The sequence below is a fragment of the Martes martes genome (assembly GCF_963455335.1).
Source record: "Martes martes genome assembly, chromosome: 16".
Classification (NCBI taxonomy): Eukaryota; Metazoa; Chordata; class Mammalia; order Carnivora; family Mustelidae; genus Martes; species Martes martes.
Genome location: NC_137904.1, coordinates 50,037,293 through 50,054,651, shown reverse-complemented (window position 1 = coordinate 50,054,651; position 17,359 = coordinate 50,037,293). Strand labels below are relative to the sequence as shown.

Below are 17,359 nucleotides of genomic sequence, written 5' to 3'. Positions count from 1 at the left end.
ACTATCATAAAACTCTTTTCCATTCTTGAGTTTTAAATACATCCTAATCTTGTTGTCATCTTAAATAACACTGTCCTTTAAAGGGCAGTGCCATTTTAAAAGAGATTTAAAAGATCTATTATAAAAAGATTAATCTCAAATTTCTCTGAAAATAATCGGTGTGGATAAAAGCCTGTCTATTTTCAGAATACCAGTCTGGACTTTGGCCCTTAACCTTGCATGTGTAGTCAAAAGTCCTATAAAACTGTTCAGTTGGCTTGTGTCAAGATTCGTTTCTACAGTTGAGATGATTATTACAACACCCAATACAAAAACTTAAGAAACAAAGGTATTTAAATAAAGAATATCACCATCCTTTAGTGGCATCTGATGACTACAAGATTTCAGTACACAGTCATTGTAGAAAATTTAGAAAAGGAACAAAGTGTAATGATGATGATGAACAACAGTAACAGGAAAGGTGCTCTTATTATTTTGCCTGAAGTAAGCATTTGGCATATATATTACTACTTTTTTTTGCAGTATATGTATATGTACTATGTAGTACATATAAAAATACATGACATTTGTGTTATTTTACTTAATCTTAACAACCCTATGAGATAAACCTACCATAAAAGACCTATTTTAATCAAAGCTTGCAAATAATTCAAGGTTATGAAAGTTAACATGTTGTTACAACTAGTAGGTGACAAAGTCAGAAATTAAACCCAGATCTAACTCTAGAACTTGAGCTCTCATTCACTAATATATGCTGCCCAAGAATGAAATTAAAACCACCTATAACCCCACCAACCAGCCACAACCACTGCTAACACTAATCCCACTCTCTCCTGACTTAACCAATCCCAACTCTCTTTCTCTTTAGGCAACCAATGTTTTCCCTGAGAATCTATATATTTATATATATGTTATATAATGTTAAATTAATTATATATTTATATATATGTTAAATTACAGAAATAAGATCATGGTATATGCCATGTTGCTGTGACAGGAAACTGAGGCACACCAGAGACATTATATCACACGTTTAGGATCACATGACTAGTAGGGGGGAAATCAGAACTGAAACACAGAATACTTAAGTAAAAATGACTCTTGGGGAACGTGGATGGCTCAGTCGGTTAAGCGTCTGACTCTTGATTTTTGGTTCAGGTCATGATCTCAGGGTTGCAAGATTGAGCCTTGAGCTGGACTCTGTGCTGGGTGTGGAGCCTGCTTAAGATTCTCCCCTTCCCTCTCTAAAATAAATAAATAATAATAAAAAAAAACAAATAAAATAAAAATGACCCTAAACCTTTACATCTTCCCACCTCCCTGATAATTAAGAAGATGCTTTAACACCCTGCAGTATACTTCAGGATTATCACTATAATAGTAACAAAATCAGCTAACATTTATAAGCATTTACTATGAATCAGGTTTCTGCTAAGTGCTTTATATTAATCTGATTTAAGATTATTCCCATTTTTACAGATGAGGAAACTGAAGCTCAGAAAGGTTAAGTGACTTGCCTAAAACCACACAGCTAATAAATAATGCCATAAGCAAGAAAGTCAGAGTGTAGGATGAATCTGTTCTCTTACCTTGGGATTGCTTTTATTGAAATCCCTGATATCAGTTGGTTACCCTAAAAACAGATTACAGCCCAGTCTCATAAGTAAAAACTGAATTTTCTGCATCTTAATTAAAAGAGAGTTAAGGGGTGTTTATGGAATTTAAACAGTACCAGAATTCCTGGATTACGCTGTGTCTACTTCAGGAGTTCAACAATAAATTCTGCTTGTGACACTATACAAATCACTTAAATTCTCTAGGTCTTAATTTCCCCACTGTAAGACAATTATCAAACACAATTCACTTAACATCCCCTACGCTCTGGTGGGTCAGTTATGCAACATCATCAATCATGTCCCATGGTTTTAGCACAGAACCAAAACACACTGTTCACTTATATTTTTCTTACATTTTTTACATACAACAAATCTGATTTGAGGAATGGTAAAATATAAGTTAGGTATTTTAGAATCTAATGCTATGTAGACTGCATCCCATAATTTGTTGACAAATATTCTGGATCAACGGCTATATCTCAGTATAGCTTTCTATAGACTTTGCAGACCAAATATCAGTGACGTGCTCTGATTTGATTCACAATCTCCTTTTACACGTAGGACAATACTGAAAACTAGACATAGGTACACAGATACCAGGAACAAAAGGACCAACCAAAAAAAAGACATGTCCGTTTCTTATACACAAAAGCTTTATTCTTCCAACCTAAGGTACAGGCATCAAAAGGTTTAAGTTCAGATAATACAGAAACAACATCCGCAGAAGAGCAGAATGACTTTCTGGAATTGTTCACTGGACCGCTTGTAAGCAGCCTGCAGCAGTCCTGTAACCCAGCTGTTCTGACTTCATCAGAAAAACAAATTCTCAACCTAACCCGGGTTTACTGAATCAGAAATTCTGAGGGTGGGCCCCGCAATCTGCAACAACTCTTTCCGGTAATTCTGAAGCATGCCAAAATCTGAAAGTCACTGCTCGAACCTTTGGTTTATGACTGTTGTCTCTGTGAGATACACATACTATTTTCCTAAATTCATATGTGATAATGAATAAAGCAGGTGGGCAAGAAGAGAAACAGCCTGAACTGAGTCACTATATATAAGCATATGATAAAACACAATCTCTGTCTATTAGTATATCCTATGTAAGAGAAATTCAAAAGGAACGAATGATTTGTTTGCTTTCTGAGTACACTGAGTTCATCTGTTTATTAAGTTTTGGTACTATGTAGAAGATAACAGCTTCAACCTTCAGGTCACTAATCTTATCTCAGTAGAAACTTATTTTCGGAGAGTTTAATAACTTCATTATAAAAGAGTAAAACACTAAGAAGTTTCTGTGCATTAAGTCTGTTCAGATAAGAAAAGGAGAGACTGAGGAGCATGGCAATTAACATTCTGGCAACATATTTTAGTTTTTCCTGGCTTTCTGGAAGTTTCAACTGAGGTTTAGTTTGGTTCGATTCCAATTCAGCAAAGATTCATATTTGTGGGAAATATACATAAAAAACGTGGATAAGATTTTTCAGAGGGGTTCAGCACTGGCATTCCAACAAACAGCAGCTACCTTGGTTCCTGAAGATAACAATGGCTAGATTAGATTAAAGATGTCAGATGGACAATCAGGAAGTGAAAGATTGTCTTCCTGAGAGCCATTCTGACTTGCAAATCTGGAAGGCAAAAGCCCTCCAACAGAAGTTTCTTTCCCAAAACTTAATGTAATAATTAGGGCATTTATTTGTTTTACTTAATTATACCAAAATTTGTATGAAGAAATGCAAAGCACACTATGCCACTGCCCAAGAAGTGTGACAGTACCTCAAAACATGAAAACGATTCCTCTAACCATGTGCTATGGTGCCTTTTAAAGAGCAATTTTGTTCCTTTCAGACACAGAAAAGCTGGTTTCTGATACATAACTGTGACTGACTTAAAAACAGTCATCTCCGACGGTGGATGAAACCTGGGATTCTGCATCCTGAAAGTAAAATCCCCAAGGTCCTTCAATATTTAAAACTGATGCATCCAATCAATGTCTCTGATTAGGTTTGGTCCAAGTTTTCGCCTATTAACCTTTTTTTCCCCCTTAAATATGTATTATTTGGCTTCAGAGCCATATTATCCTGATGTTTCAGATTATTGATACCTTCCCTAGAACTAAAAATTATTTTATTCTGCTGACCCCTAATGCTGTAAATATGTACTAGTTTCATTCTATGGCTTGACATCAATTTTAATGAGCAGAAATAAAAACAAAAGACCTAAAACCAAGTCTTCTACGGCCCTCTGCTAAAGCTCTGATCTGTATACTCAAGTAGATCTTTGAACATTTCTGACACAGCTCTATAGACTCACTGTAGAATGAGTGTAAAGGATGTTGCCAGGCAACTCATCTCAGTTCGCAAGAATCTAAGCATTGATAATGATTCTGTCTCAGCTTGGCTCCCACAAGAGAAGGGTTTTAGTGAACTCCCACATGTGCTCACAGGCCATTCATGAAGAAGAGGTATTTCTAAAAGTGAATGTCCAGGAGTCCAAATTGGGAACCTATAAGGCTTCTTTTCTAGTAATTTAAGTTTAATGTTTCCAACATCACAACTATTTTCTATAACTCTGCAGAAATCCAATGGGAATTAGAAAAAGTAGGTCATATATAAAGGGCTAGTGTTGAATGAACATTTTTATTCATATCTTTAATATTCTTATTTGCACATGGCCAGAGGAAAATTTCTTCAAGTATCTCAAATAACAAAAATCACCCTGAAAAACACCGATCTACCAAAATTATTTTAATTCTTTTGAAGATTATCCTGGAAATGGTTTTCAATACCTACTCATTATTACATCAATAGCCAAAAAGGATATTCAGTAAAAACTATGTTCTAATAAGGAAAATATGCCATCAGTTGCAAAAGGGATTATGGATATGTTTTTATGAATAGGATACATGCAAAACACTGCTCTGCTGTATGGGCCTGATCCAAACCTCCCTCTGTCAAAGCAGACACTTTGCATGCATGCTTACCAGGGCAGTACGCATCCACGTCCAGTTTCTGAGCTGAAGCGAGGGTTGGTGAGCCAAGCTCGGATTCTGGAATTCGTGGGCTCTCAACAAACTTTGCTTTCCTCAGAGGGGCTAAGGACAAAAAAAAGAGACAGAGAGAGAGGGAGAGGGAAAAAGGAGAGAGAGAAAAACAGAGAGAGACAGAGAGAGAAGAAAACAGAAAGGAAGGAAGAAAGAAAAAGGAAAGAGAAACGGGGAAGGAGAAGGGAAAGAGAAACATAGAGGGGTCATGAGTAAGGGGAACAGCAGGCAACAGATGGAAGCACTTAAATGAACGACACACTCTGTCAGACTCAGATCAGGTTACCCTATTTTTTTGTGCCAGAAAAAAAATGAACTGCATTCTTCATAGAGGAGATGGGTCTTGTTAAAAAGTCACTGCAAACTGGAAAAGTTAAAATCTAATATTCAAAACTATGAGCCTGAGTTGCAACTGTCTATCACCTTTAGCTACTTTCTCTCTTTAGAAAGTAATGAGCTATTTTGTCTTCCTTTGCCATTAAATAAAGGTATGAACTGAGGAAAGTATAGGGCTAAGTTTTAAAATTCTGTTTATAACAACTGTAATCAAAGGTTTTCTTTAACCAGAAATAACTGCTATAATACTCAGTTGTGATAAATACCATAACTAGGATTAATCTACCTAGCTTAAAAGGAAATCAATCACCTGATGGCTCAGCTATTAAGGTAAGAAGTCAAAACTGCTAGTGGACTAAGATGCCAGTCTGACACAGGATGCTAAAGGTAAAGAGAGGTGCTTTAGTTGCACATATACTCAGGAGTTCTATGGATTAGTCATATCCCATGCCATGGAATCCATTCATTCTTGTAAGGAATGAAATAGAAAGTATAATTCACGAATTTAAAGTTCTAGTTATCAAAGGCTTGTATAAATTCTATGTATTGATTTGTAGGGAGAAGAGTTAAGGGACACTATTGATATACATTTAAATAATCCATGTAATACATTAAAAATTAACATTAGGAAGATTACTTTTGTACTTTCAAATTGAGTTTCATTAAATAAATGACAACAGGGTCAAAGTGCTTAGCATAACACTGGTTCAAAATTATCGTTTGAATCTGAAAATGAGTTGCATGCATTATATATTTGTGTCATAACTATAGGTGTCCAAGACATGGGAGTGTTTAAGATCACATTGCTTTTTTCAAAATTTCTGCATGTTCTTCAAAATCCTCATCCATTACTGATCCATAGGGGATTCTAAGTTATTCCTAAAAGACCCTGTAAAAAGTAATATAAAACTTGGTCATTATAATGGCCAGAATTCTCTATTTTCTCTGGAGGATAAAAATAATAAAGTATTAAAAAATATAGAAGTACTTTTGAAATGTGCCAGTACTCAAAGCCTACAGGCAACTAAATCACATTTTAAATCTTAAGATATGTATGTATATTTTAAGTGTATGTTAAAAAACAAAATAAATCCTGTTTCTGTCTCCATAGCAACAAAGGTGCTAACAGTATGGTTCTCCGCCAAAAGTAAGCTTTGGAACAGCAGAACTCTCACCTCTGCTAAAACTGTAATAACTGAGCCTATTTTTAAAAGTCACTATCACAAAGATCTCAAGTGATTTATATGCAGATCTGCAGGCTACTAATAACCAATATTAGAGTCTCTTTCATTATAATCTCACCAACCAATTAAAAAAATAATGAAACATTTTATTTATCCAGTATTGTTCTGTATAGAAATGATTATAATTTAATTCTTAAAGCTATTAAGTCCTTTACTAGAATTTTTCAATTTTCTTTATCATGGCAGCAGAAAAATTATTTTACCTCCTGAGTTCTGACAAAGACAGTACTGGTCCCTGTTCAAGGGATTCCATATATCTAAAAATCTTAACAACAATTTTTATAATGAAAGTTATACTAGTGGGCTAGTAGTCAGACAGAAATCAGCAACTTAGGGTAGATAAGGAAGAAATTGAAGGATGGCAGGAGAAACTGAGGGGGGTGGTATGAGGAATGTATAAGACTTATGAGATGGAGTCGAGGGAATAACTCAGGATCCCAGAGATCTGTAAACTCCATGCCATGCAGACATCTTGATTTTCCCTTCTCAGGAAGTCCAACTGAGGTTATCTTTCCAGCTCACAGTGGACATCTGGTTCTTTTTTTTCTACCTTCACCTCTATCCTCATTCGTGGGATACCGTACATGTCTAATAATGACTTTAAATTATCTTTTAAGGCAGATTATAATGTTCCTCTCATACAAATTACAGAAAATTAGTGCTGTCTGTAAGTCCAAACACAGGGGATACAATCGCAGGTATGAAAGGTTGTCTGATAGTCTTAATACTGCTTGGTGGAGAACATAAGAGGTCAATTTGGAAGATAGACATGATATTTTGCTTGGAAGCCTAGAATTCTAATATACTTCATTGTTAAAAAAAAAAAAAGGGTACAGAAGATGATTCAGCTGGGTACAAGAATTCCATGTCAAAAGGGTTTAACAGACCGTTTTTTAGCAAGTGGCTGAAGTGAGATGGGCAGGAGGATTCTAACACCAAACCAGGTATTTTACTGTGATATAACGTGGTAGGTAGTAGAGGAGTGAGGGGTTCGACAGCCGAGGAATTAAAGTCTGGGCCCTGAAACCAGAAAGCTTAAGTTAGATTCCATCTCTTCTACTTTTCCCTAGCTGAGAATATTTCTCTAAGTTTCTGATCAGTTATTCGAACTTAATAACATTACCCATTCCGTGGGGGGGATTTTAAGGATTACACTGATTGAAATAAAATGCTCCGAACCATGTCTAGCACATAATAAGTCCTCCATAAATGCTAGCTGTTTTTCTCACTGTTTTGGCCTCATCACTATCATCACAGATGCAGCGTGATTTGTAGAGTCTGAATTGTGTATGGCTGGAAGGAAGAAAACAAGGATGTCTAAGATGTCATAGGAGAATGACAAGAAAAGTGACGTCAACAATTTTTTTTTAATTTAGAAGGAAATAATGTTGAGGAAAACATGTTATAACTTAGAAGGTAGTAGGTTACCCAAATCAAAATGGTCTAGACAAGGAGAAATACTGTCATTGTCAAATATTGTAAAGAAAGAAAATTAAATAGTGTGATTCGACCACTGGTTCTCAAAATGTGGTGCCTGGACCAGCAGCAAAGCATCATCTGGGAATTTGTTAAAAATGGAAATGATCGGACTCCTCAGATCAGCTGAATCAGAAACTGTGAGAGGTGGAGCCCAGCAATCTTCATGTAGCAAGCCCTCCAATGATTCTATGCATGCTAAAGTTTGTGAATACTGGATTAGAGAAAGATATCTGTAAATACCTCATCACAGCAGATCAGGAAGGGGACTTTCCTAAGAAAGCAATATAACTGTTGTGTAATTTTTTTTTTCAAAGATTTTATTTATTCATGAGAGAGAGAGAGAGAGAAGCAGAGGCAGAGGGAGAAGAAGGCTCCCTGTGGAACAGGGAGCCCGATGTGGGACTTGATCCCACATGACCTGACCCAAAGGAAGATGCTTAACCAACTGAGCCACTCAGGCGCCCATGTTATGTATTTTTTAAAAAGAGTCCTAAGTTATAACTATCTATCATTTGGGGCCTATTTTGAAGAGAGAGCAATATTCTTTGTACTCACTTGGGGAGGAGACAAAATAAATTTCCTTGGGGAGGAAATAAGAACAATCGGATCCATCACACAGCAACATGAATGGTAAATGAGAAAATCTGCCTCTGCAAACCGGAATGTTGTAGATAATGCTGAAGCACACCTAATCCAAGCAAGAATCAAGGCACTAAAATAAGGATTTTAAATAACTACTAAGGTATCTGTCTTTGATAAAGGTTTCAGAGCAGGTGGGAATTTTTAGGAGACAACTGGCACAGGACCCAGATAATTATGGGAGACAGGTATGAAGGCCGACCAAACCAAAGCAAGGACCAGAAAAAGAGAACTGAAGGATACATTTAAGATGAGAACAACATAAAGTACCAAGAAACTCTCTTCACAGAGTTGGTTTTATGATAAAAAGCATATTCAGTAAGATTAATCGAAGACAAAGTCATTGTCAAATGTGAAAGCAGGGCAAAATGATTTTAGCTATAGGTGAGAATAAGAAATATACGGCATCCAAGTCAGAGCGGAATAAGTAAAATTATCTCTTGTTTGTAGATGACGTTCTGTAAATGTAGAAAACCTTAAATGAAAGTGAAGATTCTATAATAAAACTGTTAGAATAAACAAACTGAGGAAAGATGCAAGATATAAAATCCATACACAAAAGGTTACTAATGATGAGCTATCCCAGAATGAAATTAAGAAAACAATTCAATTTAAAATAGCAACAGGGGCGCCTGGGTGGCTCAGCGGGTTAAAGCCTCTGCCTTCGGCTCGGGTCGTGGTCTCAGGGTCCTAGGATGGGGCCCCACATCGGGCTCTCTGCTCAGCGGGAAGCCTGCTTCCCCTTCTCTCTCTGCCTGCCTCTCTGCCTACTTGTGATCTCTCTCTGTCAAAATAAATAAATAAAATTAAAAAAAAATAGCAAAAAAAGAATACTTAGGAATAAACTTAATTAAGGAGGCAAAAGACTTGTACACTGAAAAACTACAAACCACTGCTGAAATTAAAGACACATATAAATGGAAAGATATCCCTTGTTCACAGATTTGAAGACTTAATATTGTCAAAATGGCAATACTTCCCAAAGTGACCTATGGATTCAATGCAATCTTAATAAAAATCCCGACGACATTTTTTTGCAGAAATAGAAAAATCCATCCTAAAATTCATATAGAATCTCAAGGAACCCTGAAGAGCCAAACCAATCTCAAAAAGAACAAAGTTGGAGGTCTTACACTTCATGATTTTAAAACTTACCATAAAGCTTCCTACAAAGTAATCAAAACAGTGTGGTACTCTTTCATAAAGACAGATATATAAATCCTATGGTTGAAGGATTTTATGAAGGTACCAAGACCATTTTATGGGAATAGGCCAACCTTTTCAATAAATGGTGCTGGGGAAACTGGATATCTATATGCAAAAGGAGAAGCTGGATACCTATCTTACACCATATACTAAAATTAACTCAAAACAGATCAAAAGGGACACCTGGGTGGCTCAGTTGGTTAAGCAGCTGCCTTCGGCTCAGGTCATGATCCCAGCGTCCTGGGATCGAGTCCCACATCGGGCTCCTTGCTTGGCAGGGAGCCTGCTTCTCCCTCTGCCTCTGCCTATGCTCGCTCACTCTCTCTCCCACTCTCTCTCTGACAAATAAATAAATTAAAAAAAAAACAAAACCAAAACGGATCAAAGACCTATATATAAGAATTAAAATTCTAAAACTCTGAGAGGAAAACACAAGAGAAAAAGATATTAATGGAGAACTATTAAAGGAAGTTGGAGAAAAATGGTGGAAATTTTATCTGGAAAGAGTCAACTGTATTTTAAAAAGTTTTTAACAAAGCTTTAATAGGCAGAATCTTATGAATATTCGTAACATTTTAGCTCCTAAACAATTATTAAAAAATAAACCTTTGCATGCCATGAATTTCCTGGAGTGGAAGAGTGGGGGAAAAGTGTAGAGGAGAGATATTTATGACATTCTCTATTTCCTCCTTCTTAACCCCTAGTCTATGGTGGGTTTAAAATCTAGAAATTCTAACCTATCCAAATTCCTAATTAACTACCGTTCATGATCATGCTTAAATGACATAAACAATACCTTGAAGGAAGGGGAATGCCAAGGAGCTTTCACTGTTTAGTATTGCACCTTCCCCAAAACAGAGGATCAAAATCAACAAAGTTTAAAAAAAAAAAAAGTGAGAGATAAAAAACAATAGAATTTGACAACTTGGCAAAGACTAGATGTAAGTGAAAAGTAGATGGAGAAAAAGAACTACAATTCACATAGTTCCTTGGGTTTTTTGCAAGGAAAATGTATCTAAATAAAAGAAAAAAAATAAACCCCCCCAGATACAATGCAGAAAGAGGAAATTAGAACTTGACATGACAATCTATATCAAATAAAATCTGATCTACTGTAGAAATAAGCTGACTCTTTATAACGAAAAACAAAACTTTACTGATCTAAAACCAACTACAAAATTAATACATAGCTGCAGAGTATTATTCCAGCTCTCTTTTCTTCTGTCCATGAAAGTATAATAAATGAAATGTATGTTTTATACACTTTTCTTTTTCCTGCATTTTCCTCAAATACCATGCACTATCCTCTTTAGTCTCCCCACTCTCTGACTCTACTTTACAAATACAAACTGTTCCATGTTGTTTTACATTCATATTATGCCATGAAGTATCAAATAATTAGAACATATTTATTTTAAATCTGAATAAAGATATATTAGTGTAGCTAGACATACAATGCACATATTCTTGACAACTATAATAGACATCTGATTTCTCTGAAAGCTGTGCAAATACAAGTGAAATACAAAATGTGTGCAGTGTGGCCAAGTAAAGTTAACTTTGTTTAGAAATATAAATATCAGTTAGTGTATGGCCTCTAGTTGTCCATGACAGGCTCACATATCTCTATCTTGACTGATTATAATGAACAGCCAAAACAGGATTCATTTTACTTGAGTAAAGAATCAACCTTACATAATTTTACAATTTATCCAACTCATCCAAGAATAACACCAACTATATCCATTTTTAAAAGAAAGGAAAAGAAAGTTAGTTAATCAGTATTAACTTACGGTATTATGGTCCTAGTGAAAGGAAGGGGCTCACTTGAACATCACAAAGACTACAGAAGCTAGCCAAATGTGGGGAAAATATTCTTTCTGACTTTCAATATGTTAAAAATTTAGCAATTTGGAAGTCAAAATAAGTTTTTTAAAGAAACTATCTACCACATAAAGAGTTTAATACTAACTTCCTAACAATGCAAACAAAACAAAAAACTCTAAAGTAACAACATCCAAATAACTGAAATGCCATTAATAATTTTAAATTTGTATATAATTTAATAAAGGATAGAACTACTTCCTATCAGTGACAAAGCACACTGCTACACAGAGATAACCAAAAGAAACGGAATTTGAGAACGTACATTAGTGCCTTTACTCATTCACAACTAATAACTTCAAGAATAATATTTAATAATAATAATGATAATAATTACCACAAATATATTCATAAAGTTGTCTACTGACTAAAATAGAGAGGTTGAGATATTAGGGCTAAATGCTTTACTTGTACTTTCTTACTCAGAAGTTCTAGTTGTGAGATGGAAAGTTTATGTGTAGAAAACATATTACTGAAAACTAATATAATTACAATCTAATTACTTTCTATGTAAACAAAAACAAAGCCATCAGGATACACTTAAGGGATTATCATAATCATTTGGCAATATTAAGATATATCATTTCCTGAATATGTAAATCTGATGCTAAATGAAATTTTCACACATAAAGAGCGATACTTTTAAAATGAGAATTGTTTTGTTAGAAAACTGAATGCAACTATTTGTAAACCAACCATAAGATGCATGAGAGAGCTGTTCCGCTCAAGTCAGTAAAATGTTACTGTGTTCTGCCATGTGCAGCGCTCAGTGTTAGATGGTTCACGGGATTCAAACAGGATTAGAACAGTTTGTGGCCTGAAGGAACTCAGTGATGGAGATGAGACAGAGTAAGAACAGCCATGATATAAAGCAGAGAAAGCTAAGTGCCACAAAACAATACGAAGCACGAGTCATAGAGTTTAAAGAAGAGAAAAATCTACTTCAGAGTACCTCCCAACTCAGTAAAAAGTTTAAAAACCATTCATTTTCTATTAAAATCAAAATTACAAGGTTATTTCTAAAAGCTAATTTGGAGAGAATTACTAAGTTTTTCTAGTTTACTTTTTTTTTTTTTTAAGTTTCAAAGCAGGGGTGCCTGGGTGGCTTAGTCATTAAGCGTTAAGTGTCTGCCTTCAGCTCGGGTCATGATCCCGGTGTCCTGGGATTGAGCCCCGCATGGAGCTAGCTCCCTGCTTGGCAGGAAGCCTGCTTCTCTCTCTCCCACTCCCCCTGCTTGTGTTCCCTCTCTCACTGTGTCTCTCTCTGTTAAATAATAAAAAAAAATCTTAAAAAAAAAATAAAGTTTTAAAGCAGAGTTTTATAACATTTAAAATGCTACTGGGGAAATAGTGTATGTTTTTAAAAAGTTGAAAAAGAGCAAACTAAAATTAAAAGCAAGCAGAAAAAGGAAACAATAAAGATTATAGCAGAAAGAAAGAAAATAGTAAATAGAGAATAATACTGAAATCAAGAATCTTTGAAAAGATGAACAAAACTGAAAACACCTTAAACTAGACTGATCAAGGAAAATAGCAAAGACACAAATTATCAAAATAAGGAATGAAAAAAGGGATATCACCATCAACACAACAGAAATGAAAAGGATTATAAGGCAATGTTATGAACAAATTTATGCCAACAAATTAGACAGCTTAGATAAACAAATTCCTGGAAAGACACAAATGATCAAAACTGACTCTTTAAGAAATAGAAAATCTGAATAGATAGGTAACACACGAGGAAACAATTAACGTCTTCCCATAAAGAAAAGCCATGTCCCAGATGGCATCACTAGTGAACTATACCAACTATTTAAGAAGAAATAGAACTCCTCTATAAACTCTATCAGGAAATAGGGAAGAAGGTGGGACAGGAACAAGTGACCTAGAAAAACAGATTACTTTGGGTACATGTGACTAGATTTTATATCAGTGGTCTATAAGAAATATGTAGTATTCATTTGATTTGTGAATTTATTCTTAGTTTCATCATTTAAGTATCACTCTGCTTTGTCTTAAAAATAAATACACTATTGTAAATTTTATCAAAAAAGTTTAAAAACCAAGTTTCCTAACATTACATTAATTGATAGTTTTCTTTAAAAAATTCTTAAGTTTGCTCTGATCTTATTTGGTAATTCAAAACAGAATGAAGTACACAAAAATTTTTTATGAAGAGCATTTTCATTGTAGAGAAATATGCTTAAACTTTGTTTTAGAAAGATTAATCTCTTGTGAAATTAAAGTTAGTGAAACTAACTTCTTGTCAAAGCTAGATTCTAATGTCAGGTATGTAGCTCTAAAAACATACTTTTACTCTCAAAAAAGCTACCCTACAACGAATAACAGCTAACTTTTTTTTTTTTTTTTTGAGAGAGAACATGCACATGAGTGGGGGGGAGGGGCAGAAGGAAAGGGAGACTCTTCAGCCAACTCTGCACTGAGTGTAGAGCCAACACGGGGCTTCATCTCAGGACCCTGACTGAGATCATGACCTGAGCCAAAATCAAAAGTCAGTCACTTAACCAACTGAGCCACCCAGATGCCTTGTTCACATCTGTATAACAGTTTATTTTATATTTTTTTTACACTTCATAATTTTTCCATGAGGAACACATTAACCTTGTTGCAGAAGGGAAAACAGAATCACAAGATCTCTTACCCAAGATCAGAGTATTTAAATGGTAGATTATAAAACCATATCCGGGGCTTTCAATTTAGAATACTATATTGTTTGATCAACAATATTGTTCTTCAAGGTATGGAACTCATTTAACAAGAGATGACTTTGGAGACGTGTCTTGAAAGAGGTTGCTGTGGCCGATGTTGAAGAGTTCATCATCATTAGCCGATGTTGAGTTCATCATTGTTAGCCATCAGGGAAATTCAAATCAAAACCACACTGAGGGGCACCTGGGTGGCTCAGCGGGTTGAAGCCTCTGCCTTTGGCTTGGGTCATGGTCACGGGGTGCTGGGATCGAGCCCCATATCGGGCTCTCTGCTCTGCAGGCAGTCTGCTTCCTCCTCTCTCTCTTTCTCTCTCTGCCTGCCTCTCTGCCTACTTGTGATCTCTCTCTGTCAAATAAATAAATAAAATCTTTAAAAAAAACAAAAAAACAAAACCACACTGAAACACCACCTTACACCAGTTAGAATGGCAAAAAACAACAGTGTTGGAGAGGTTGTGGAGAAAGGAGAACCCTCTTACACTGTTGGTAGGAATGCAAGTTGGTGCAGCCACTTTAGAAAACAGTGCGGAGGTTCCTCAAAAAATTAAAAATAGAGCTATCCTGTGACCCAGCAATTGCACTACTGGATATTTACCTCAAAGATACAGATGTAGTTAAAAGAAGGGGCACATACACCCCAATGTTTATAGCAGCAATGTCCACAATAGCCAAACTGTGGAAAGAGCCAAGATGTCCTTCAATAGACAAATGGATAAAGAAGATGTGGTCCATATATACAACAGAATATTACTCAGCCATCAGAAAAGATGAAAACCCAACTTTTGCATCAACATGGATGGGACTGGAGGAGATTATGCTAAGTAAAATGAGTTAAGCAGAGAGAGTCAATTATCACATGGTTTCACTTATTTGTGGAACATAAGGAATAGCACAGAGGACATTAGGAGAAGGAAGGGAAAAGGGGAGGAAATTGGAGTGGGAGAGGAACCATGAAAAACTATGGACTCCGAGAAACAAACTGAGGGTTTTAGAGGGGATGGGTGAGCCCGGTGATGGGTATTAAAGAGAGCACCTATTGCATGGAGCACTGGGTGTTATACACAAACAATGAATCAAGGAAACTACATAAAAAACTAATGATGTACTATATGGTGACTAACATAACATAATAATAAAAAAAAAACAAGAGGGGCACCTGGGTGGCTCAGTGGGTTAAGCCTCTGCCTTCGGCTCAGGTCATGATCTCAGGGTCCTGGGATCGAGTCTGCATTGGGCTCTCTGCTCAGTAGGGAGCCTGCTCCCCCCCCCCCACCTGCCTCTCTGCCTACTTGTGATCTCTGTCAAATAGATAAATAAAATCTTTAAAAAAAAAAAACAAGAGATGATTTTAAATGATTTATAGAACTGGCAGTAAATAGCACTGAATTACATAATATGGTGGGCTGTACTAATGCCTACCAACATCCTAGTCTCCATTCCTTTCTAGGCACAAGGGTGACTACGATTGCCAGCTCCCATGAAGTTTAGGATTATGTGACTGGTTCAGATTTATGAAATGAGAACACAGGTGACATAGGCCCTGCATGATTTTATAGTCTGTCTTCTCCTATGACACAAAACTCAGAGAAATCTCATGTTGAGATGGTACAGATACAAGATTGAAACAGGCTGAATTGCTGTGCTACTATACAAAGAACAGCTGCCCTGGAGAGTTGCCCAGGCTTGTTGGGTAAACTAGAAATAGACATTCTTTGTGTTAAACCACTGAGATTTGTGAAGTTGTTGTCATGACAGCATTGTCTAGCTTATTCTAAATGAAATGGCTACAGTGTTATTCTTTTTCCAATTATGTTTCCATCTTTCAGAATAGGTCCAGAAGAAAATTTTAATGTGCTAATACTAGCTAATCCAACTTTTTAAAAAGAGGGAAAAGATTTTGATGTCAGTGCCATTCGAAAGTATTTAACTAGAATTAACATTCTGGATAATTATACAATTATAATGTGTAATACTGACTTTACAGTTTGATTAGTAATATATAACTTCTTTTAAAGTAAATTTATTTAAATAAAAGCATGAAATTCAAAGAAAATATTAGGTTAAAAAAGTACGGTTATAAGCAGGAATGGCAAAAATCATGAAGGAACTATGCCAATGAAGGAAATTTGAGAAACGTGCACTGTACTAAACTGTATCTCAAATGGGTGACTTAATTTAATTTTCTATTTTCTGTCCATTCCAAGTTAAGATGGGAGCAAAATATTAGGCAACTGCATTTGAACTGGTATCCAGTGTGAAGGAATAGAACTGATTAAATACTCCGAGATAATAAGAACAATCTACTCTAGTCATAACTGAGATATTGGTTATCACTAAAGATAGTAATTGAGACTCAGGAGGTAACAGGTATAAATGGTGAAAATAAATTAAGCTTAAAAAAAAAAAGACTTCTCATATAAATAGACTTAAGGTCATTTGGGCAATCTAGTCATTTGATTCATCAGAGCAGTCTCTTCCTAACACTTTTTTTGGGGGGGTAGGGGGAGGACATCTTTTCAGGAGGACCAACCCATTTCTATACACTTATAAGAGCCACTGATGCATAGTCAGAGGTCAAAAGTGGGGAAAGAGGATCTCCTCAGCTGCCACTAAGGTGTTCCATCTTTCTGAGAAAGCTAGGCTGAGCTGCGGTAAGGCCCTCACTTCATCAGTCAACTAGCACCACACCCAGCAGCGCCCAGTCCACCATTTGCCCATACCATGGCCTCTGTCTTGGAGCTCACCTGCATCTACGTGGCCCTCACCCAGCAAGACAATGAGATTAGGGTGAGAGACAATAATATGATCATTAAAGCAGCCAGCATAGGTGCACCTGGGTGGCTCAGTGAGTTAAGCCTCTGCCTTCAGCTCAGGTCATGATCCCAGGGTCCCGGGATTGAGCCTGCATTGGGCTCTCTGCTCAGCAGGGAGCCTGCTTCCCCCTCTCTCTCTGCCCTGCCTCTGCCTACTTGTGATCTCTGTCAAATAAATAAATAAAATCTTAAAAAAAAAAAAAAAGCAGCCAGTGTAAATGTTGAACTTTTTGGCCAGGTTAATTTACCAAGTCCGTGGCTGACATCAACATTGGGAGCCTCACCTGCACCAAGAGGAGGTCCTGTCCCCTCCACCACTGCTCCCCAGCTGAGGAGAAGAGAAGCGGAAGCAAAGAAAGAAGAATCTGAG

The 17,359-nt window shown here is 36.2% G+C and overlaps 1 protein-coding gene across 1 annotated transcript in view; it reads right to left on the bottom strand.

Moving 5' to 3' along the window:
• TANC2 (tetratricopeptide repeat, ankyrin repeat and coiled-coil containing 2) overlaps positions 1-17,359 on the bottom strand; it is a 372,574-nt gene that overhangs the window by 176,971 nt on the left and 178,244 nt on the right. Inside the window, exon 5 of the mRNA XM_080825462.1 lies at positions 4,600-4,710. Within this exon, the coding sequence (XP_080681588.1) occupies positions 4,600-4,710 (111 nt within the window). The remainder of the gene's footprint in view (positions 1-4,599; positions 4,711-17,359) is intronic.